Source organism: Rhinatrema bivittatum, chromosome 3, assembly GCF_901001135.1.
Source record: "Rhinatrema bivittatum chromosome 3, aRhiBiv1.1, whole genome shotgun sequence".
In the NCBI taxonomy this organism is placed as follows: Eukaryota; Metazoa; Chordata; class Amphibia; order Gymnophiona; family Rhinatrematidae; genus Rhinatrema; species Rhinatrema bivittatum.
Genome location: NC_042617.1, coordinates 530479223 through 530502575, shown reverse-complemented (window position 1 = coordinate 530502575; position 23353 = coordinate 530479223). Strand labels below are relative to the sequence as shown.

The 23353-nt window shown below is 47.9% G+C and overlaps 1 protein-coding gene across 4 annotated transcripts in view; it reads right to left on the bottom strand.

Annotated features, from left to right (window-relative positions):
* Window positions 1–23353, bottom strand: part of TMEM214 (transmembrane protein 214) — a 239828-nt gene that overhangs the window by 38511 nt on the left and 177964 nt on the right. For all 4 annotated transcript variants that reach the window (XM_029596290.1, XM_029596291.1, XM_029596293.1 and 1 more), the window contains 2 exons: window positions 22811–22928; window positions 10036–10132 (listed from right to left, as the gene is read on the bottom strand). In XM_029596290.1, the coding sequence (XP_029452150.1) occupies window positions 10036–10132; window positions 22811–22928 (215 nt within the window). The remainder of the gene's footprint in view (window positions 1–10035; window positions 10133–22810; window positions 22929–23353) is intronic.

Below are 23353 nucleotides of genomic sequence, written 5' to 3'. Positions count from 1 at the left end.
CAGGGGAGGAATAATTTTCTTTTCCCTGTACGTACCAGGATCAGTCCAGACGGTGGGATGTACCAAAGCTTCCCTTACTATGGGTGGGCCACAGACAGCCCCGCTCAAAGGACTCTATCCCCAAAAGAATCCAAACCTGGTGCCCGGACATCTAAACGATAGTGGCGCGCGAAGGTGTGGAGAGACGTCCACGTGGCTGCCCTGCAGATCTCCTGGGGAGATACCGAAGAACTTTCCGCCCAGGAAGTCGCCTGGGACCGAAGTGAATGTGCCCGAACAGAAATTGGAGGGATTTTCCCAGCCCCAAGATATGCGGCTGAGATCGCCCCTTTGAGCCAACGGGCAACAGTTGCTTTGGAGGCCAGATGACCCTTCCGAGGACCCGACCAGAGTACGAATAAGTGGTCCGAGAGATGAAACTCGTTAGTGACCGATAGATATTGAAGGAGACACCTTCTGACATCAAGCTTGCGGAATTTCCTGGGTTCCGTCGAAGCGAAGGAAGGCAAATCGACAGATTGGTTAATATGGAAAGCTGAGACTACCTTTGGTAAGAACGACGGGACCGTGCGTAAAGAGACTCCTTCGTCAGTAAAGCGAAGATATGGCTCCCGACAAGACAACGCCTGAAGCTCCGAAATACGACAGGCCGAACAGATAGCCACCAGAAATATTGTCTTGAGGGTGAGATCCTCGATAGAAGCCAACCTAAGAGGCTCGAAAGGCGGCCCCCTCAGTATGCGAAGTACTAAGTTAAGATTCCAAAACGGACAAGGCGGCCTCAAGGGTGGCTTCAGGTGTCTAGCACCTTGCAGAAAATGTACAATATCTGGGTGAGCCGACAGCCTTGAGTCCTGCCCATTGTGCAGGAAAGCCCCTAACGCCGCAACTTGTACCCTAAGTGAATTATAGGCTAACCCCAAATCCAGACCGGCCTGCAAGAAGGAAAGGACTAGCGTCACCGAAGCAGAGACCGGACGAATAGAACGCTCCTGGCACCATACCTCAAAGACTTTCCAGACACGCACTTAGGAGACACGCCCTTAGGAGAGTGGAAATCACTCCCTCGGAGTATCCACGGCGTCTCAACTTGCGCCTCTCAAAAGCCAAGCCGCAAGACAGAAGCGATCTGCCTGCTCGAAAAATATAGGACCCTGTCGCAGTAGGTGGAAGAGATGATTGAGCCGCAGGGGTCCCTCCGCCGCTAGATGAAGAAGGTCCACAAACCAGGGCTGTCGGGGCCATTCCGGTGCCACTAGAATGACTGGACCCGGATTGCTCTCCATGCAACGGAGAACCTTCCCCACCAGGGGCCACGGAGGGAAGACATACAGTAAGATCTTCCGAGGCCACGGTAGAACCAGGGCATAGACTCCTTCCGCCCCGTATTCTCTTCGTTGGCTGAAGAATCGAGGGGCCTTTGTGTTTGCGGCCGTGGCCATGAGGTCCATGTGAGGAGTCCCCCAGCGGGAGGTTATTAGACTCATCGCTTCCTCGGAAGGCTCCCATTCTCCGGGATCTAAGCGCTGTCGGCTTAAGAAGTCCGCCTGTATATTGTCCCGCCCCCAATGTGAGAGGCTGCCAGACTCCTCAAGTTGACCTCCGCCCACTGCATCAGTCTGTCCGCCTCCAGCGAGACGTGATGGCTCCTTGTGCCCCCCTGACGGTTGATGTACGATACCGTGGTCGCGTTGTCTGATAGGACCCTGACCGCCCGGCCCATCAACCGTCTCGTTTCCAGACGGTTGATGGGCCACCAGGACTGTTCCGCTGTCCAAGTGCCCTGAATGGAATCCACCCCGCAGACCGCTCCCCAGCCGGTCAGACTTGCGTCCGTGGTGACGACCACCCAGTCTGGGACCTCCAGGGAGACCCCTCGTGCTAGGTGGCGAGGAACCAGCCACCAGCGGAGACTGAGCCTTGCAACAGTTGGTATTGGGAGAACCTCCTGAAATTCCCGCGACACTAGCTTCCAACGGGATAACAAGGCCCACTGAAGAGGACGCAGATGCGCAAACGCCCACGGGACTAGGTCTATGGTGGAGGCCATGGACCCCAGTACCTGTAGGTAGTTCCATGCTGTGGGTGCCTGAAGAGATTGGAACTGGAGGATCTGTTCGCGCAAGGCATGTGCCCGGTCCTCGCTTAGAAACACCTGTCCCAGATTGGTATCGAAGCGCGCACCCAGAAAATTCAACGACTGGGATGGAGAGAGACTGCTCTTTGGAAAGTTGATGATCCACCCTAGGGACCGAAGTAATCGCACCACCTTGCTGACCGCTTGGACCCCCTCGGTGCGAGATTTTGCCTGGATAAGCCAGTCGTCCAGGTAAGGGTGCACCAGAACCCCATCTCGGCGCAGGAATGCGGCCACAACCACCATAATCTTTGTAAAAACCCATGGAGCTGTCGCCAAACCGAACGGGAGTGCTTGAAACTGAAAATGCTGTCCTAGAATTTTGAAACGAAGATAGCGGTGGTGCGCCCTGTGAATCGGGATATGCAGGTAAGCTTCCGTAATATCCAAGGATGCGAGGAATTCCCCTGGGTGGACCACCGCCAGCACTGAGCGTAGAGTTTCCATGCGGAAACATGGGACCCGGAGGTACTGGTTGACAGATACTGGGGTAATTGCCCCCAAAGAGAGAAGACTGTCGAGAGTTTGCCGGACTGCTTGTCTCTTGAGAAAAGAGCCGCAGGGGGAGAAAAGAAACCTGTCTCTGGGCGGGCGGACAAAATCCAAGACGTAGCCGTGTCTTAAGATATCCAGGACCCACTGATCCGTTGTGATTCGGGCCCATTCCCCGTAGAAGCAGGCAATGCGACCCCCCAGTCTGGGAATTGGATCGCAGGTCAGCCTGGCATCATTGGGGTTTTGAGGAAGAACTTTGGGGCTGTCCTCCCTTGCCGGGCCTGCGGCCCCGAAAGGACCGGTTCCAGGTCTGCGAACGAAAAGGAGAAGTCCGAGTCTGTTGATGCTGCTGTTGCTGCTGTCTGGGAGGACGGTATCGTCATTGAGTACGAGAGCGATACCTGGTGGAGCTGAAGGACCTAGATGTCCGCGGCCTGTCCTCCGGAAGCTTGTAAATCACATTCTTGTTGAGGGACTTGATGATCTGGTCCAAGTCCTCTCCAAAGAGAAACTTACCTTTAAAAGGAAGCGAGCCTAAGCGTGTTTTGGAAGAGGCATCCGCTGACCAGTTTCGCAACCACAGAAGCCGACGGGCCGAGACCGCAGTGACCATCGATCGGGCCTGGACCCGAAGGAGGTCATAGAAGGCATCTGCTCCATAGGCGAGCACGGATTCTAAACGATCCGCCTGCTAAGCTTCAGCATCCGGAAGAACCTGGGAGGTGAGCAATTGTTGAACCCATCGGAGTCCCGCTCTTTGTGCAAGAGAACTGCAGATGGTCGCTCGGAGGCCCAATGCTGAAACCTCAAAGGTTCTTTTGAGATAAACCTCCAACTTCCTGTCCTGGAGATCCTTGAGCGCTGTACCGCCCGTGACCGGGATGGTAGTGCTCTTAGTTACGGCCGAAACTGCGGAATCCACAGCAGGAACTTTCAGGAGCTCCAAAAAATCTTCTGGCAGAGGATAAAGTTTGTTCATTGCTCTACTGACCTTGAGAGAGGCCTCCGGTGAATCCCATTCTCTAGAGATCAGTTGCAAAAAGGTGGGATGAGTTGGAAACGCCTTCGACAGAGGACGAAGGCCTGCCAGCAAAGGGTCCCCCTTTCTGCCCTGACAAGAGGCTGCTACCGGTTCTGGGGGAGCATCAATATCCATTTCCTGGAGAATATGAGGAATCAGATCATCCAGCTCATCATACTGAAAAATTCGTAGGACCCTTGGGTCATCCCCTTCCACTTGAGAAGTGAACGTGGGGTCATCCTCTGCATCTGGGAGCGGGTCCCGGGAGGGTCCTGGGTCTCCTGCGTGAGGTAACGCCCTATCCTGGGAAGAAGACCCCTCCAGGGACGATCCCAGACGCGCCCGTTTGGGAGGAGGGAGTTCCCCAGGAGTCTCCAAGGGCTGAGACTTGCACTGTAAGAAAGCCCGGTGCATAAGAAGCACGAACTCGGGCGAAAACTCCAGAGGTCCCTGAGGAAAACTATCCTGGTGCTCCCCTCCACGACCACCAGGTTCTGGGCCAGGAAGTGGCGCAGAGCCAGAGGGCAACACCGGAGTTGGGCCTTCAGTATCTTCCTCCCCTTCCGAAAACAAAATGGCCACCGTTCCCGTGCTCAGAGGGAACGGGGCCTGCCGCTTTTGAGACATGCGGTCCTCACAGCGAGGACCCGCAGACTCGTCCTCCTGTCCTTCAGTGACTTCACCCTCAAAAATGCAGGAGTCACAGAGGCCCTCCCGTGAGAGCCAACCAGCCTGCCTGCCGCAGGCAGAACACTCAGAGGAGCGTGGCATGGTCTGTTCGGCTTTTTTTTTTTTTTTTTTGAAAGGACTGACAGGAAAAAGAGCGTGCGATTCGCACTGCAGAAACGCCGCGGGCACACAGACCACCCCTCCCCCACCGACCCAGAGAGAGCGCCGAAGGACTAAACCTCCCGGCGTCCGACGGTCCCGGGAGAAGGATTCACGAACCATGGGTCGGTAGCGACTGAAACTAATTTAAAATAACGGGGGAGGGAGGGGGAGTGATTAGCACCACTAGTATGCACCCCGGGTCCGGCCCGAATACAGAGAGTACAACAAGAAAGCCTGAGGAAAAAATTTCTTTTTTTTTTTTTTTTTTTAAACACAAGAAAATTCCCCAACACTCCCCCCCAATACCCAAAGAAGGGTGCCCTGAAAAAAACGGAGGGGGGGGGGGAATGAAAGAAACGAGGTACAGACCTGGCATCAAGCACCTCATGACTCAAAAGGCAGAAACCTGAGTCTCCTCAGAAAACTAAATTGTTTCAAAATTATACCTTTTACTTATTTACTTGATCCCTTTGAGAAAAAAGCAAAAGAAAACAGAAAACTAGAAAACCTAATCTCCTGCACTGGGGATCGCAGAGTCCCCTGCTCACATCTGCTGGAGTCAGAAGAATACTGAAGATTGAGGAAAGGGGAGGGGCTTATATAGTGCCCCCCTCAAGTTTTTATTCTGACTCCATCTGCTGGACGGGGAACATAACCCACCGTCTGGACTGATCCTGGTACGTACAGGGAACTTTATAATTCTCCCAGCTGCCTTGATGGTCAACTCCAGAAGTCACCAGACAAATGGAGAACAGGACACACCAATGGAAGGTTCCAAATAATGCAGAGGTGTCTCAAAAAACATTTGTATCATCTACAGGCACAAAAGCTGTGGTAGAGTAGAAAAGGTGTTTATTCACCATAACCCACCTTGGGCCTGAACTGCTCCTATCCCAAGCTCCTCAGGCAGCTGGGCCAGGTTGCAGCCCATCTGCATACTTCTTAGAGAACATTCCAACTCCCTTGGATTGCCACCAGCTGGCCAAGAGGTGCACATCACAGCACTATCTTAAGTCAGTAGATTTTTCCCTCTGTTTATTCTCTATGACTAAACGGCCTGATGTTAATCCTCCCCAATCTTATTCCTTGCTACAAACCACTAACCCCAAGTCCACTGTCCCTATTCTCTCACCTACCATTCTGTCTTGTTCCCTATCCACTACTTTTGAGCTGAATTTGAAAATGTTGACCCAGAACCATGAACACACAAACTGTTAATGGTCTGGATGGAAGGATATGTGCAGATACACTTGACAGATCTAAAGAAGCCAAAAACTCACCTTTGCGAACTATAATAGACCTCAGGGTCTCCATAAGGAAATGCAGTACCTTGAGTGCTGCATTTACCCTTTTTAAGTCCAGAATTGGCCGAAAAGTGCCTTCCTTCTTCGGGAAGTAAATGGAACACTTCCCGTGCCTCACTCCCTGCGGGGAACCGTAATTACTGCCCCTAGCCTCTGCAACCGGTCCTGTATTTCTCGAACCACAAGTTGCTTGCCTAAGGACCCGCAAGGGGAAACCAGAAACAAATCTTGGATGGCTCGAGCAAATTCTAAAGCATAGCCATCTTACTACACTGAGGACCCACTGATCCTGAGTAATTTTGGTCTGCTCCCCATAAAACCACTCCAAGTGACCTCCTATGACAGGAACAATGGCGTGGACCAGCCCAGCCTCATTGAGAGGACTTAGCTCCAGCTGCACTACCACTTGCGGAGCCCTGGAAGGGCTAACATCCCTGGAAAGGACTAACATCAGGACTGGACCATGGGAGAGAATTGCTTCTGCAGACCTGGTACTCCCCTCGCCAGATGAGACCTATCATGAAAGTGGGACAGAGCCTGAAAAAATCTCTTGCCCTTAGGCTTATCCTTTAGCAATCTGTGCACCTTATTCTCACCCAAATTCTTCATCAATTGCTCCAGGTCCTCACCAAAGGCAGAGACCTTTTGAAAAGGCAGAGACCTCAACCAAGACTTGGATGACACATCCGACCTCCTGATACTGCTGACACTATAATTCAAGAGGAGGTCCTTACTAAGTCATACAGAGCATCCGCCCCCAAGCAACCACTGTCTCTATATGCTCAATTTTGCTCGCCTCGCCAAACTTCAGCTGATTGTCCTGCAGCTGCTGAACCCAGCGTAAACAAGCCCGTTGCATAAAACTATGTAATATAGTACTGTAATATAGTTGCTTTCTTTCTTTCTTTCTCTCTTAACGTTAACTCTATCCTTCACTAAACTCTGCTTCTCTTCTTCGACATCCCGTTCCTTATGAATTTACCTTGTTAGATGTAACTATTATCTTCCTCCTACTGATGATAATTGTTACCCCTGTTATAATGTAAACCGATGTGATATCCATTTGAACGTCGGTATATAAAAGTTTTAAATAAATAAATAAATAAAACTAGTACAAATAGCAGCCTGTAAGCTCAGGGCCAACACTTCAAAAATCCTCTTCAGATGTACCTCCAATTTCTGATCCTGAATGTCCTTCAATGCTGCGGACTCCACAATAGAATAGTCATCTTTTTAGTAACTGCCAAAACTGCAGCATCGACCTTAGGAAGGGACAAATTCTCCGTCTGTTCAGGTAATGGATAGAGCGTCACCATAGCCCTCTGCACCCTCAAGTCTGTGTCGGGAGTCCCCCAACTCCCGCTCTACCAGTTTTTTCATGGACTTGTGCTATAGGATGGCTCTTGCTGGAACCCTCGGCCTATCCAGGACCGCATCAGCCCCTTCCAAATCTGAATCCTGAGGAACCTGGACCCCAAGCTCCTGAAGAACCTGAGAAATCAAAGGCCCTAACTTCTCCTTCCAAAAAAAGAAAGACCACCTTAGGGTCACCACTTTCAGAAACCAGAATTTCCTCCAGATCATCTACCTGATTGATGACTTCGGCACCCAGATCAATAGACAGTTCATGCCCAGGAGTTAACCCTGTCCCCTCTGATGTATTATCCAAGTCTTCAGACTCATCTCCCACGCATCCTAAAGCTGAAGAAGGACCCAACAAATGCTAGACAAAGGACTGATCAGGTTTGGAGCCCTTAGTTAGACCGATGGAAGGCCGGTTCCAGGATCTCAAATTGGATGTAGTCGCTTGCTGCTTGAGGCCCCAGCCAAAGATTGAGAAGCCCCAGGAATCAGCATGATGGGAATCTCTCCCCCATCCAAGCCCCTTGATCCTCTCCAGAACATGAACACAGTGTGGACAGTCACAAAGGAAAATCCCCCTCCCCCTTGGTGCAGGAACGGCCAAAAGTGAATTCAGAATGGCTGCCATTCCTGCCGAAAAGGAAAGGATCCTCAACCCAATGCGAACCCCAATGCTCAAGGGGAATTGGAGCAGGAACCAGCCTTTGCCTTTTAGTGCTCACACGGCCAGACGAACCCTCATCGCCCAAACACGTCTACTGATTAAGCCGTGATTGCACTGAGCTTCCTGACTGGGCTGGAACACAGAGCTGACAAAAGAATAAGCTGCCTAAAAAACTTCCCTGAGCCTGCAGTTGCCTTAGCGGCCTCATGAAGGAGAGGGATCTGGACCACCAGATTTAACACCCCACGGAAGTAAAGGAGCGAGCGTACTTAAGGGTCACCAACCCCCAAGCTTGTCCACCTCGACCAGAGACAGGGAAGGATTCACTAGGACCCATAAACCCCCTGGGAGGAAGGTTCTGAAATCAAAAATCGTTCCCAGACTGCAGAACTGCAGGTTTTGTACCATCTATTACCCATTACTATTTTATTCCCTTTTTCACCTGGAATTTCTATCCATAAAGATTCAATATTGCTCGTTTCCTACAGAATGTTTATCCTGTTTGGCTCAATGCTCTTTTTAACATAGTGCCATGCCTCCCCCAATTTGATCCATCCTATCATTTCAATATTTGTACCCTGGTTTCACAGTGTCCCATTGGTTACTTCCTTTCACCAGGTCTCTGAGATGCCAATTATATCTACCTCTTCATCCAGTGCTGTACACTCTTAACTCTCCCATCTTATTTTTTTTAGACTTCTAGCATTTGTATATAGAGAATTCAAAATATGTTTCTTGTTTGTATTAAAAACCTGCTCAACATTTGACAGGGGGAATTTGGAATCTTTTTGCACTTTACTTAAACACATCTGGTCCCCTTTGGCATTTATTGAAACCTATACTGGGATACCTTATTTTCCCTCTTTTCTTAATATCCTTCAAAGATGCATCATTCTGAACCATACGCTTCTGAGCGACTATTGGCTTTCCCCATCATCTAGTTTAAAAACTGCACTCTCTCCTTTTTAAAGATTAGTGCCAGCAGCCTGGTTCCACTCTGGTTAAGGTGGAGCCCATCCTTTCAGTAAAGGTCGTCCCCCCCACTCCCCAAAATGAAGCTCAGCTCCTAACAAATCTAAAACCCCCTTCCTTGCACCATCATCTCATCCACGAACTGATACTTTGGAGCTCTACCTGCCTTTGGGGTCCTGCACGTGGAATGGAGAGCATTTCTGAGAATGCTACCCTGGAGGGTCTAGATTTCAGCTTGCTACCTAAAACCCTAAATTTGGCTTCCAGAACTTCCCGTCTGCACTTTCCTATGTCATTAGTACTCACATGTACCAAGACAGCTGGCTCCTCCCCAGCACTATTTAAAATCCTATCTGTATGATGCATGAGGTCTGCCACCTTGGCATCAGGCAGGCAAGTTACCATGCGATCCTCATGTCCAACAGCCACCCAGCTATCAACCTTCCTAATAACAGAATCACCAACTTTAACAGCCATCCTAACCCTTCCCTCTTGGGCATGTGCCCCTAGAGACCGATCCTCGGTGTGAGAGGATACTACATCGTCATAAGGGCAGGTCCTAGCTACAGAACTGCTTCCTGCCTCATCAAGCTGATGCTCTTTCCAGGTGACCTTTTTCCTCCAAAGCAGCATAGGAGCTACCAGACTGGAGGTGAGACTTCTCTACTATGTCCCTGAAGGTCTTCCTCTATATACCTCTTAGCTCCTCCAGATCTGCCGCTTTAGCCTCCAAAGATTGGACTTGTTCTCTGAGGGATTAGAGCTCTTTGCACTTAGCACACACATATGACTTTCGCCAGCTGGGAGATAATACATATTATAAAAAGTAGTGGTGAAGGGGCAATGGCCTGCCAGTTTAAAAAGTCAGTAACTGGCATCCTAGACTGCCAAGCTAGAGAAATAGTTTTGATTCCCAACTGCTCCACAGATTAACTTTCCATCATTCTGTGACTAAACACTGCAATGACAGCTACTGGTCAATGAAAAGCGGCACTAGAAGTATATCTGAATGGACCTGTAACTTTCACATGGCTACATTAGAAATCTATAGTATAGTGATTTATGGGTGGGGGAGTGCACACAATTCTGAGTGAAAGTACAAATGAATCTTTAATGCCAAATGAGAATAAATAAAAGGAATGGCTTTATGAAGTGACAAATAAGGAAAAGTTATATTCATAAAAAAAAAAAAAAAAAAAAAAAAAGCTACATTCCATATACTTCCCCAATGAACAGCAGCAGCACTAACCCGTATCCTTCCGTGGCATAGTGCAATACTTTATTCCAGGCTTGCTGAGAAATTGCCAAGAGTCCAGAATGTCGAAGAATGCGAGCAGAGGAAGAGGCTAAAAAGAAATGATACAATTTTAGGGGTAAAATACCACTCCAACTAAATTAAAGGTCTTAAACATAGATAAAATGTACAAAGTTTTCACATCAGTAGAATGACACTACTAGGTACAGTAGCAATTTTAAAGAATAGAAGGCTTTTTGAAAAAGTTGTGCATTTTCACCTAAGTGATTTAAAGCCAGCTTAACATGTCACATTACAATTTCAGTGGTTTGCCTACAAGTTGCTGGCCTGTAAACCAAGCCATTCAAGCAGGCGATTGTGTCAAACACTTTCAGGTCAATACAGTACAGTGCGGCCGCGGTTACCCCGCTCCTAACCCGCTTTCTACTCACTTTCAGGCCGCGTTAGCCCTTCCTGCGATACACAAATCCCCTTTAACCGATTCTTACCGCCTCTTTAAATCACCGGGTAACCCCTTCCGCCCGCGGCATGTTTATTAGATGTAAACGATCGAATTAGCTATTCCCTCCCATTCAGTAACTCACGCCCCGACTATCGCTTTTTTACCCTGCAGTTTTGCCGCGCGTTTAACCTGCTAACTTACCGCCTACCCTTACCCCTGCGTTAGAGGCAGGGGTACGGGTAGGCAGCAAACTTACCCCCAAGCCCCTGCTCACCTGCCCTGGCCGCGTCAATGGGTGCTGGTCTCCGGGGCAGCCCCAGTCCTCTCCCCCCTCCTCCCGAAGCAACGAAAGTGGAAAAAATCTAAAAAAAATTGAAAAAGCCAAAAAAAAAAAAAAAGTAGTGACGAAGTGGACGGTTCTCCTACACTCGGGATTGCCAGTCCTCTCTCCCCTCCTCCCGAAGCAAGGCGCGTAAAGCAGCCTTGCTTCGGGAGGAGGGGAGAGAGGACTGGCAGTGTAAAGCAACGACTTACTTTTTTTGCAGCCCTCCTCCTGAGACTGACATCGGCGGAGACGGATCGCGGCTCCCCTGCCTCCCAGAGGCGAAGATGGATGTCTGCACGGGCGAAAGCGTGTGATGTCACGCCTTGAGCGGCCCAATTGCACACACAGGGGCCGCTTTCGCCCGTGCAGGCATCCATCTTCGCCTCCGGGAGGCAGGGGAGCCGCGATCCGTCTCCGCCGATGTCCGTCTCAGGAGGAGGGCTGCAAAAAAAGTAAGTCGTTGCTTTACACTGCCAGTCCTCTCTCCCCTCCTCCCGAAGCAAGGCTGCTTTACGCGCCTTGCTTCGGGAGGAGGGGAGAGAGGACTGGCAATCCCGAGCGTAGGAGAACCGTCCACTTCCTGGTACCTGTCATTTCAAATGTCATTTGAAATGACAGATACCAGCGTGTCCGTGAAGCGTTAGCCAGCGCACCCAGGATACTGTATAGCACTCTATACAGTAAAATGGGTTGTGCGGGCCTAACGCTTCATGGACGCTTCTTGGACGCGGCTTGCATTTGCAAGCAATTTAAATACAGTATCGATCGGTAGGTGAGCCGGACTGTGCGTGCGGCAACCGCGGATGCGCCCGGCACTAACGCAGCTCTTCCTACTGCTCCTTACTGTATCGGCCTGTTTGTAAATCAGTTGAATAATATGGTATTTGCATTCTTGTAATCTAGAAATGGTTGCAGATCTGCCAAGGTTGTATTGCCTGATGGAAGAAAAGGCTTCGGCTTTGCATGCAATTATGCAAATACTAAGCTATGTAGAATTAGTGAACAGATATCTGTGCACTGAGCATGGAACTCTGGAATACACTCATCAAAATTGTCCAGTTTTATTTATTTTATTTAGATTTATATACAGATGTATAGTTTTTCAACCTTCACAATGGTTTATATTGTAAAAATTTAAAAAAGAACAGACTTGATACTTAAATCAGATTCCACAAATTTAAATACAATTTGGTCTTAAAATAAAACTGAAATAAACATTAATTAGTTCATAAATAAAATCACTTAAATAAATGAATTAAAATGAAATTAAAAATAATTAAAATAAAGATAAAATCATTTGCTCAATTCTATATCAAATGCTTAATTAAAAAGCCATGTTTTTAGTGCCTTTCTAAACAGTTTCATCTCTCTTTGTAGCCTCAATTCAGGTGGCATAGGGGTTCCACAGTTTTGGGCCCGCCAACGAGACAGCTCTAACAGTAGTTAGACACTTGCCATGGAAGGAACAACAAGAAATCCTTTATTAGCAGAACATAAATTACGTTTGGGGGGGGGGGGGGGTATATCCGCAACATTGCATTCAGCCAGTCAATTTATTCAACATAAATTGCTTTATGAATCAAATAGTGTTTTATATTTGACTCTTGCATCAATTGGCAGCCAATGTAATGCTACTAGCACAGGAGTAATATGTTCACTTTTGTTTATTTTGTGATTCTTCCCCAGTGGCGTGTTAGAACATTATCTTTGCTCTTTTAAAAGCCAACTATACTACTACTGATTGATGAGGTAGTTGTACCACTTCGAACCCTGGTGATTTTTGTACTCTGTACTTTAAATTAAATTTTTGTGCTACTGGGGTGCAGGAAACTGGTTTCTCCAAAGTTATTTGTAACTCCTGTAGAATATCATGAATTGGAATGGAAGCTGGTTTCAATGGGGGTTTCTAGAATTTAAAGACAAGGGTTCCAGAGGCTCAACTAGGAGACTGGAGGGTATCCTATCAGACTTTCTTTAGATCCAAAAGGGGACAGGAAAACCAATTCAGAACCCCAATAATGAATTTGGCGACTGAGGAGGGGACCTTGGTTGCCTCAGAGGGGAGTACTCCTGGTTAAACTCCTCAGACTGGCTGGACTCTGTTGCAAGTGAGTGTCAGACTAAAAGCATCTCATGGGGGATCTGATAGGGTATTCACTCTTTTTGGGGAAATAGGGACTCCATACAGGAAAAAATCTGATAACTTAGAAAGGAGAGGTTGGAGAGTACCCTCCTTATTTTTGGACTCCAAAGAAGTTAAGATAATTATGCCACTTGGTCCAAAGGCTGATGTGTTCTTTGGCCAGGTGTTGGGAGGTGAAGCATCTTCTTCTGATCCCAGGATGGCGTCCCCTTGCACCTCCCTCTGGATTCTGAAAGATCTGTATTAGAGACCGGTTCAAAATTAAGAGGATCGAGGAACAAATGGGATCTGGTGTCTCTAGGTGAAGGTCCTGTTCCAGCAATTTGGATGGTGTCATTGCCCTGGTGACTGGTGGGAGTAAGTGCATTACATCATCTTTTGCCCTACACTTCCACCTCTTCATATTAGTAAAGTGGAAAACAGTTGATTAGGGAGCACCCCTGCCTGGTGTGTCAACCATGGAGCTGCTTGCTCCATCTCTCAAAGCATTATTGGAGAGGCTCAATGCACTGCATACTCTGGGGCTTTATGCTTCAATGAAGTCGTGTATGTCAATAGCACTGGGCTCAGAGGATGGCGCATCAACTGCATCGCTGGCACAGATAGATGCCTTTTTGGCGTGAGATGCACCACTAGCTCCACAGAACATTTCTTTTTCTTAGTTTTTGGTTTGCTTGACTCAGAGGACCCGGCCTGTTCAGTTGATAGGGAGAACCTCTTAGAGGAGTTCCATTTTAACTCTACCCATGAGGAACATGAAGAGATTCCACTCTGGGAAGAGGATAGACTGCAGCTCCTCAGGGTCTTATGCAGTTCCTCAATTTTCTAGGCCCTGGATTTATGTGACTGGAAGGCATCCGGCCACAATGACAGCAATCTATCTGGGTCCCAAGCAGCAGCAGACTCATATCATGTCTGTCGGTAATGGACATCTTGCTACTGAATATAGTCTTTGAAACCACTCACTGGGATTTTTGGAACCTGACATTCTGGAAGATATTTTCTATTTATTTTTATTGCTTTGGGGGGGGGGGGGGGCAGCAGAAGCAGCAAGGCAATAGAATAATCTAACAAAAAGTTAACAACATAAGATTAGTAGGGAAAAAATTTCCTGGAGAGAATGTGTTCATGTCCGTGATGGGGCTTGCTCAAAAACAAAAAAACTGAGGGACTTCCCTGCTTAGGATTTCCCATCTACTCAGAGCAAAAGCTCTGACAGGTGTGGCCAACCTGTGGCTCTTGCCTTCCTGGCCTCATGGTAACTGAGTAGCACTGTAGAAGACATGAGGGGAGGGACTGAAGCAGGAAGGAGCCATTTTGCTCCAGCTGCCCTCCCTCTCCTAACCTCATGGAGCTGCTGGTTACTGCAGACAGAAGGGAAGGGCTGGAGCAGGGTTCAGAGGGTTTTCTTGATTCATCCCTACTCTACATCTCCACCCTCTCCCAAAAGAGGGAAGAGGAAGGGAGGAGTGAGGCTGGAGCAGACGTAAAGGAAAATTAGTTTCTTACCCGATAATTTTCGTTCCTGTAGTACCACGGATCAATACAGACTCCTGGGTTTTGCCCCCCCTCTAGCAGACGGAAACAGAGCAGTTTTCAAAACAAAACTCTACCTTATATAGGATGGTGCCACCTACAGTCCGGCAGTATTACTCAATGGCAAAGCAGAATGGATCTCCCAAAGCCACCATAACTATATACAAGAAAAGAAAAAAAAAAACAGTCCACTTAATCCTCCTGGGACCTGAACCTTGAGAACCACTTGAGGACTGTCAATCCTAATTTCTGCAGATCTGAAAATGAATTACATAAGAACTGAGCAGATTCTCCTTCCTTCCATGTCTGATGGGCGGGACTCTGGACTGATCCGTGATACTACAGGAATGAAAATTATCAAGTAAGAAACTAATTTTCCTTTCCCTGTACGTACCCGGATCAGTCCAGACTCCTGGGATGTACCAGAACTCCCTTACCTGGGTTGGGATCCGGAGATGCCTGCTCGCAGCACTCCCTCTCCAAATCCTCCTGAACCTGGTGCTTGGACATCCAGTCTGTAATGCCTTGCGAATGAGTAGAGTGGGCATGCAGACCCATAGGAAGGGATCTTCCATGAAGGAGATAGGCCGAGCAAACAGCTTCCTTCAGCTAATGATCGATAGAAGCTTTGGAAGCCCTCTGTCTTCGTTTAGGACCACTCCACAGCACAAAAATATGGTCCGTCACACAAAACATTTGTGTGACGGACCTCCATTTGTAACCTCCAGACAACGCAGCAATGCTCTGCGAACGTCCAGCTTTCGCAAGGGATCTGAGCGATCTAACTCCGTGAAGGCCGGCAGCTCCAATAATTGGTTGACATGAAAAGAGAAAACCACTTTCGGCAGGAAAGAAGGAACCATCCGTAAAGAAACTCCGGAATCCGAAATCCGCAAGAAAGGTTCCCTACAGGAAAGCGCCTCGAGTTCAGATACTCTATGAGCCGATGTAACGGCCACCAGAAAAATTACCTTCAAGGTAAGATCCTTCAGAGTCTACCTCTTCAAAGGCTCAAAGGGCGCCAAGCAAAGAGCTGTGAGAACTAAATTCAGACTCCACGAAGGATAAGGATGCCTTAGTGGAGGATGCAAGTGCTTCACTCCCCTTAGGGAACGAATCACATCCGGATATGCTGCGCCTTGGATGGTGCCACTCAAACTACTAAGCGCCGCCACCTGCACTCGGAGGGAACTGCATGACAAGCCCTTGGAAAGACCGGATTGAAGAAAACACAGAATATCCCACACAGAGGCCCGGATAGGCGTGTCCTCTCGGTCCAGACACCAAGTCTTAAAAACCTTCCATACTCTAACACATGTGAGATTGGTAGATGTCTTACGCCATCACAGGAGTGTAGCTACTACGGCTGGAGAATAGCCCTTGCGACTTAACCGCTGCCTTTCAAAAGCCATGCCGCTAGACAGAAGTGATAGACTTCTTCCAAACAAACGGGCCCTTGATGCAGCAGGTCTGGAAGAATTGGAAACCGCAGCAGCCCCGCCCCAACATTGAGGAGGTCCGCAAACCATGGACGTCTCGGCCATTCTGGGGCTACCAGGATTACCTCCGTTGGATGGACCTCTATCCGCCTGAGCACTTTGCCAATCAATGTCCAAGGTGGGAAGACGTATAGCAGAACTAGTGCAGCCACCCCTTCTACTCCTGTCTCTCTGCGACGAGCATAGAACCATGGTGCTTTGGCATTCCGAAATGTCGCCATTAGGTCCATGCTGGGTGTGCCCCATGTGTCGCATATGAGTTGGAAGGCTGCTTCCGCCAGTGCCCATTCCCCGGGATCTAGGCGGTGACGGCTGAGAAAGTCTGCCTGCACGTTGTCCACGCCGGTGATGTGATGCTGCTGCTATACTTAAGTTTTGTTCTGCCCAGCTGATCAATTGACAAGCTTCCACCGCCACTGGTTGACTCCTGGTTCCTCCTTGGCAATTGATATACACCCTGTGGTCACATTGTCTGAGAGAATTCTGACCAACCTGCCGTGGAGGAGAGGATGGAATGCATGCAACGCTAACCACACCACCCTTGTTTCCAGCCGATTGATTGACCAGAGTGCTTTGGCGGGAGCCCATAATCCCTGCACCGAAATTGACCACCCGGCCCAGCGACTGGAGGAGCTGAAGCGCTTTACGAATCGTTACCCAGGCAAACGACTCCGCTTTCGCTCGATCAGCCAGTCGTCCAAGTAGGGATGCACCAGAAGTCCCTCCCTGCAGAGATGGGCTGCCACCACCACCATGGTGAATGTCCTGGGCGTTGTGGCAAGACTGAAGGGCAGAGCTCGAAACTGAAAATGCCGACCCAGTACCAAAAACCGAAGAAACCTCTGGTGGTCTGGATGAATAATTATATGAAGGTACGCTTCCGTGAGGTCCAGAGACGCCAGAAACACACTCCACGAGGCGATGACTGACCGAGTGTCTCCATATGAAAACGTGGCACTCAGACATCTGCTTACGTTTTTTTTAAGTCCAGAATGGGCCAAAAGGATCCCTCTTTCTTTGGCACTACGAAGTAAATGGAGTAGCGATCAGTCTTTCTTGCCTCCAGAGGAACGGGAACAATGGCCCCTAGTTGTAGAAGACAGTGCAAGGTGTCCAGGACAGCCCGACGCTTGGGTGTCGTAACTGCAGGGAGAGATGAGAAATCGGTCCCAAGGGCGCCGTGCAAAATCTAAAGCATAGCCTTGTTTTATCATGGTAAGCTCCCACTGGTCTGTCGTTACCTTGGCCCATTCCTCGAAGACGACGGACAGTCTGCCCCCTACCGCAGGCACCGGGGAATGGGCCGGCGCCCCTTCACTGTGAAGACTTGGCTCCCGAAGCAGACTGGGAGTTACCAGGTCTTCCGAACCGGCAGCCACAAAAGGGCTGGGACCAGGTCTGTTGCCTGTTTGGAGTCTGCTGAAAGGAAGAAATGGGCGCTCTAGATGGTCGAATTCGTCGATTCCCTCAGAATCTGGCCTGGGACGAAGAGGAGCCCCTGGACTTTGGTCTATCCTCCGGTAACTGATGAACCTTATTCTCCCCCAGAGAGTGGATCATATCTTCCAGGTCCTTACCAAAAAGAAATTTACCCTTGAAGGGCAAAGACCCCACCTGGGACTTGGAGGAGAAGTCCGCCGACCAGTTTCTTAACCAGAGGAGTCTACGAGCGGAGACTGCCAAAACCATGGATCTGGCCACGTCCACAATAGGTCATGTAGTGCATCCGCACTGTAGGCCACTGAAGTTTCCAGGCGGCCTGCTTGGGCCGCCTCCTCCGCCGACAAACCAGCATTGGCTTGTAACTGCTGAACCCAGCGGAGACCCGCTCGCAAGGCAAAAATGCTGCACATAGCCGCTCGTACTCCCAGTGCTGAAACCTTAAAAATTCTTTTAAGCTGCAACTCCAACTTCCTGTCTTGCAGGTCCTTGATGCTGTAGCCCCCGTAACAGGGATTGTGGTCTTCTTGGTAACTGCGGACACTGCCGCATCTACCTTGGGCACTCGCAGCAGCTCTAAAGCATCCTCTGGCAGAGGATATAGCTTATCCATGGCCTTACTCACCTTCAATCCCAGGTCCGGTGTATCCCATTCCCGGAAAAGCAAGTCTGTAGCCAAGAAATGAAAAGGAAAGGAAGAAGCAGGGCCTCATTGTGTCCTGGTTCTGTAAATCTGGGTCCACATCCACCCCCTGTGGGGGCTTGGGTTGGGGATCCTGGTTCTCTGGGTCAGTATCCTGCCCAGAAGTATCCGTATCAGTCTGAGGGACACCTGTCCGGAGGAGATGCTTAGGCTTAGAGGGCTCCGCACCCCCCTTAGACCTGGACCCTTTCTTAGCAGTAGGCTTGGAACCCGAGTAGTGAATTTTACACCAGATTGCTGCTTTCCTAACTTCCTTGCCTTGTAAGACTTATGGAGCAACAGGAAGAGGAAGAGGAGGAGGAGTCAGAGGCCCCCTCGGGGCTATCCTCCATTGCAGGGGAATCAGGCTGAAAAGGTTCCCTTTCCTTTGGGAAACCCTGCTGAGGAGATAGAGGCGGTAAAACCCCCTCCCCCAGCACTGCACGAGTAGCAGATCTAAATGATTGTAAAATGGCCTCCGTCTGACCTCCAGCAGCCGTCCCCACTGGGACCCGGGCAGACTTGTTTTTCGCTGTTTTTACACTTTTAGCGGCTCCAGAAGATTTCCCCTCCCCCCCCGGATGCACACCAAGCAAAGGCCCTCCTGGGAGAGACGCGTGCAGGTGGACCTGCCGCGCGGCAAGCTGAGGAACACTGCATCGGGACTTGACAGAAAAAAGAAAACACCGAGAACAAACCAAATTAGTGAATATTCAGAAAATGCCACACTGAGACAGGGAGAAAGAGAGAGAGCAGCGCGACTGAGAAAAACGAAACCAAAACTTTTTTTTTAAGTTAAAAACTTGCCCAGCAGTGGTCCAAGGTGCTGATCCTGTAGGGTGGAGTGAACCATGCTCCCCGGTGTCGCACCCAAAGCTGCCAAGTAGATGAAGTAGGGCCCTCGACCCTATGAAGCAGCTGCCTCAGACCATTGGGGGGTGGTCCTCTAAGAACCTCACGACCCCCTGGGAAGCTAAAAGACCACTCTGCTGCTACAAACTTTTTTTTTTGTTTTGGTTTTTTTTTTTTAAAGCTGAATTAAGCAAAGAAGAAAAGCCAAAAACTCCCCTAATTCTAACTACCAACAAAAAACCAACTAAGCACACAGCCCAGACTGTAGGTTTTGCACCTCCACCATCTGCTGAAGACAGAGGAATACTGCCGGACTGTAGGTGGCACCATTCTATATAATATATACTACACTGAGGGTAAGTTTATACTATAATTCTCTTATAATACTATACTATACTATACTATACTATACTTGGAAAATTAAATGAAGTACAAAGCACTTTAAATCTGGCAACGGAGGTTGCAGACTTGGAACGCTGCTAAGAATTTAAAAAAGATTCTACAAAGGTAGATCCTTTTTTATTGTTTGCTTGGAGAGAAGAGGGATTACAGGCAATGGTGGTGATTTTTACCTATATTGATGGTTGTATTCTATATAGGTATACTTAAGACGACAGTGACGAAAATATCCCTGATGAAGCCCAGGTGATTCGGGCGAAACAAGGAGTCCTTGTCGGGCGGGTCCAATGGACGATTGTCACCGTTTTTGGAACATTTAGAAAAAGTATAGAGTGTGATGTTTGAACCTGTGCTTATCGGGTTCTGCTGACACGGAATTATATCGCATCACCATTATTACAGTTTGTGATAAAATTATTAGAAGTATTACAGAGATTATTGCAATAAGACATTTGATATTAGATTTATAAAAATAAGAAGTGTTACACATTGGTGTTGGGATTTTTATATATGATGTTTTTATAGGTATGGTATGACTGTAATTGAGATATGATTGTGGTATGGAGGAATGATTGTGCTAGATAGAAATTATTGTCTAGATAGGATCTATTTTATATGTTTCATTAATAAATTATAATATTTGAGATTGTATTGGTGAATTCGTGTATTCTCTTTTGTGGATATAACCATTCTATATAAGGCAGAGTTTTGTTCTGAAAACTGCTCTGTCTCCATCTGCGGGGGGGGGGGGGGGGGCGCACAAAACCCAGGAGTCTGGACTGATCCGGGTACATACATGGAACAGCCAGTCAAGACCCCTATTCTAACCATCATCCAGCTGCCTGGAAGACTCTTCTCTGGTCTACTGTCTGGTGGGGAGGGGTTGAAGTGTACACAGACCCAGGCCTAGTAGCTCACTGTGGGATTCAGCGCTGATGGCTGAGTGGAGGAGGTAGTCACCCAGAGCTCTAGTCAGGCCAGAATAAGTTGTGGCAAGGGAAAGTTGGTGAATTTGTTGATGAATACTTGGGGGAACAGTGCATGAAGTGAATGTTAGGGGAAGTGAGGGGTGTGAATGCTTGAAGGAGAAGTGGTGCAAGAGGCAGTGAATGCATCTGAGGGCACCGACATGAAGGTAAAATGTAAGAATTGGGAGGGAAGGGTGGGGAACAGCACAAGGAGGAGCTTAAGTTGTGGGGAAGATGGTGGGAGTGTATGAATACTGTTTCCCACCCCATAACCCTGAAGTCAGCAATGCAAATTGGACTATCTCTCACCCTATTCCTCCTCAAAGTCCATGCTGCCACCTGTTCTGCAACAGTTTTGAGAGGACCCAGGCTTGGGTGGGGAAATAGAGGGAGAGTGAGCCAGGATACAGTGGTGTATGAAAGCCATGTGAGGGGACAGAAAACAGAATGAGAGTGCCAGGGATGGAGGTAGAAGGGGTTCAAATAAAATGGGGGAAGGCAGTAGAAGCGTGTGAGAAATGCAGGGGAGGGTATGTGTGCAAAAGTCAGCAGTGGTGATTGGGGAGGAGAGTGAAAAAATAGAAATAGTGACAGGATGGGGCAGAGGTGGTAATGAGGGTGTGTGTTTATGTGTGAGAGAACCAGAGGGAGTGAACATACATACCCCTCTCACAGGAACCTGAGATCAGCAAACAAAGCACTGCTAACTATTCTCTCAGTTAAGACGGCCAGATTAACTCAAGTAAGGGATAGGGCCCTATCCCTAGCAGGACCCCCAATATGGAATAATATGCCTTTGGAAATCAGATTGCAAGGAAACATCAAAACCTTCAGAAAAAGTCTAAAAACATGGCTATTTAAGCAAGCATACAACAAAGAGAATTAAGGGGAGAAAACAGGGAAGTGTTGGTTACGGTCAGCTAAACCCCCACACACACCTGTTCATCTTAATGCATGTGTTTCTATTTTTTGTATATTCTAAACCTTTCTTTTCATTATTAAGTAGAAATTTCTTACAGGTAGACAGAGAAAACTGGACACGACTTATAACACCAACCATATAATAGTTATGATGAAACTGTTACAGTATTTTGATGGCACCTGTGTAATTGTTAGAATTCTAGACACTATTTACAACATAGTTATGTGCCCTATTGTGAACCGTTGTGATGGCAACTGCTTAACGACGCTATAGAAAAGATTTTAAATAAATAAATAAATAAAATGGGTGACCTTCTTAAGTAGTGAAGGGGGAGAGGGAGGGTGAGAGACAGCTAGAGGGGTGGAGGGAGGATAATAGAGCCAGAAGGGGTGACAAGGCAGTGGGGAAAATGGAAGCTAAAGGGGTAATGGAAATGAAGGAGTGAGAGCCAGAGATGGTGACTGGAAGGGGAAGGATTTGAGAAAGACACTAGAGAGAGGGGCAGTGCAAGAGAGGATGAGTAGCTTGAAAAAAAGGTGAATGTTGGGGGGTGAGGGAGTAGGTGTGTGAGAGCCAGAAGGGGAAATTGGTGGAGGGTGCATGCAAGAGGGGTTGGGGGCATAGGAGAAAGAAAGAGGATGTGGGAGAAGAAGAGATACTGGTGGTGGGCAGAGTGAGGAAAGGAGGCAAAGTAGCATAAGGGATGGTAAGGGAGGTGTTTATGTTGGAACTGCTAAGTGGCATTGTTTTTGTGGGGTTTGGGTAATGTTATGCTGAGTCTGCTGAGAGATACACTGGTAGCGACAATGTGGGGGATTGAGATAGACTGATGGGGACAAGAGAAAGAGAATGGGCAGAGCAAGGGGAAACAAAAGAGATGCTTGTCAGACAGGAGGAACAGAATGGGAGGACTGAATGAAATACTGGTTGAGAGAAGGTGGGAATTGAAAGATATTTGGGGGAGATGAGGTACTGGACTTGAGAGAAACCTATGGGAGGTCAAATTGGGGGCACAGGATAGAACACAGAGAAACAGGTGGGAACAGGATGGGGATAGGGTGGGAGGATAAAAAAGCTTGAGGCAGCAGGGCAGAGGGATTGAGAGAATGATTGGTGGGGATAGGATTGGGGGATTGAGAATGATTGCTGAGAACAGGATGGTATGAGAAAGAAACTACTGGGGACAAGATGGGCAGATTGATATAGGGAGAGATACTATTAAAAGTGGCTACTCTCGCTTTCTCCCAAACCTCTCGTCTTTACAAAACATGAGGCTCTTTTGAATTGTGCATTCTGATTTATTGGCTCTTGATTTGCAACAGTTTGGCCACCCCTGCTCTATGAGCTTACAGAGAAGGATTTGTTTGGTGTTGAATGTCAGCACCCACAATTCATGGCTAATTCAGCCTTGCTTGTTAACAGAGAAGCTTTGAAATGACTAGATTGGAGTTTGAGTCAGTTACAGAAATTGTAACAAATTATAATATTCTGGAAAGGTTTGTGCAAAGGTCATCTATATACAAGTATTACTTACAACATTAATATAAACTATACCATTCACCTTGAAAGGATCCATGGGTCCTTATATCTTGGATAATGAAACCTGCTGTGAACACCATCACCACAAGCAGGAGGCGAGACCAAGGAAAGCCTCTACTCTTCATCTTATTCAGCATGGTCTTACCAAAACAAAAAAAAAACAAAAAAAACACACACACATGAATGACTGACATTACTCAACACTGTACTTGAACAACTGAAATCCAAAGACGCAGAATACTGTACATAAATTCTTCACTGGCATTAAAAAAAAACCCCAAAAACACGAAAGATATAGGCCCAACTGAAGATCAAATATAACGTGAAAATGGATTTTCATGACAGATTATGGAAAACATCTTACTTCTTGGAACAATCTGTTTTTCCTTTTCTTCAGTAATACCAGTCTTCTGATTAGCTTACACATTTCAATGTTAATTTTTTTTTTTTTAAACTTGCACGACTATTGCATTCTCCTCTCACCTCTATATTTAACACTGATCATTTACTGAGGTTTATTTTCCATTAAAAATTTGGCCTTCATAGTGTACAAGGGGATTTAGCT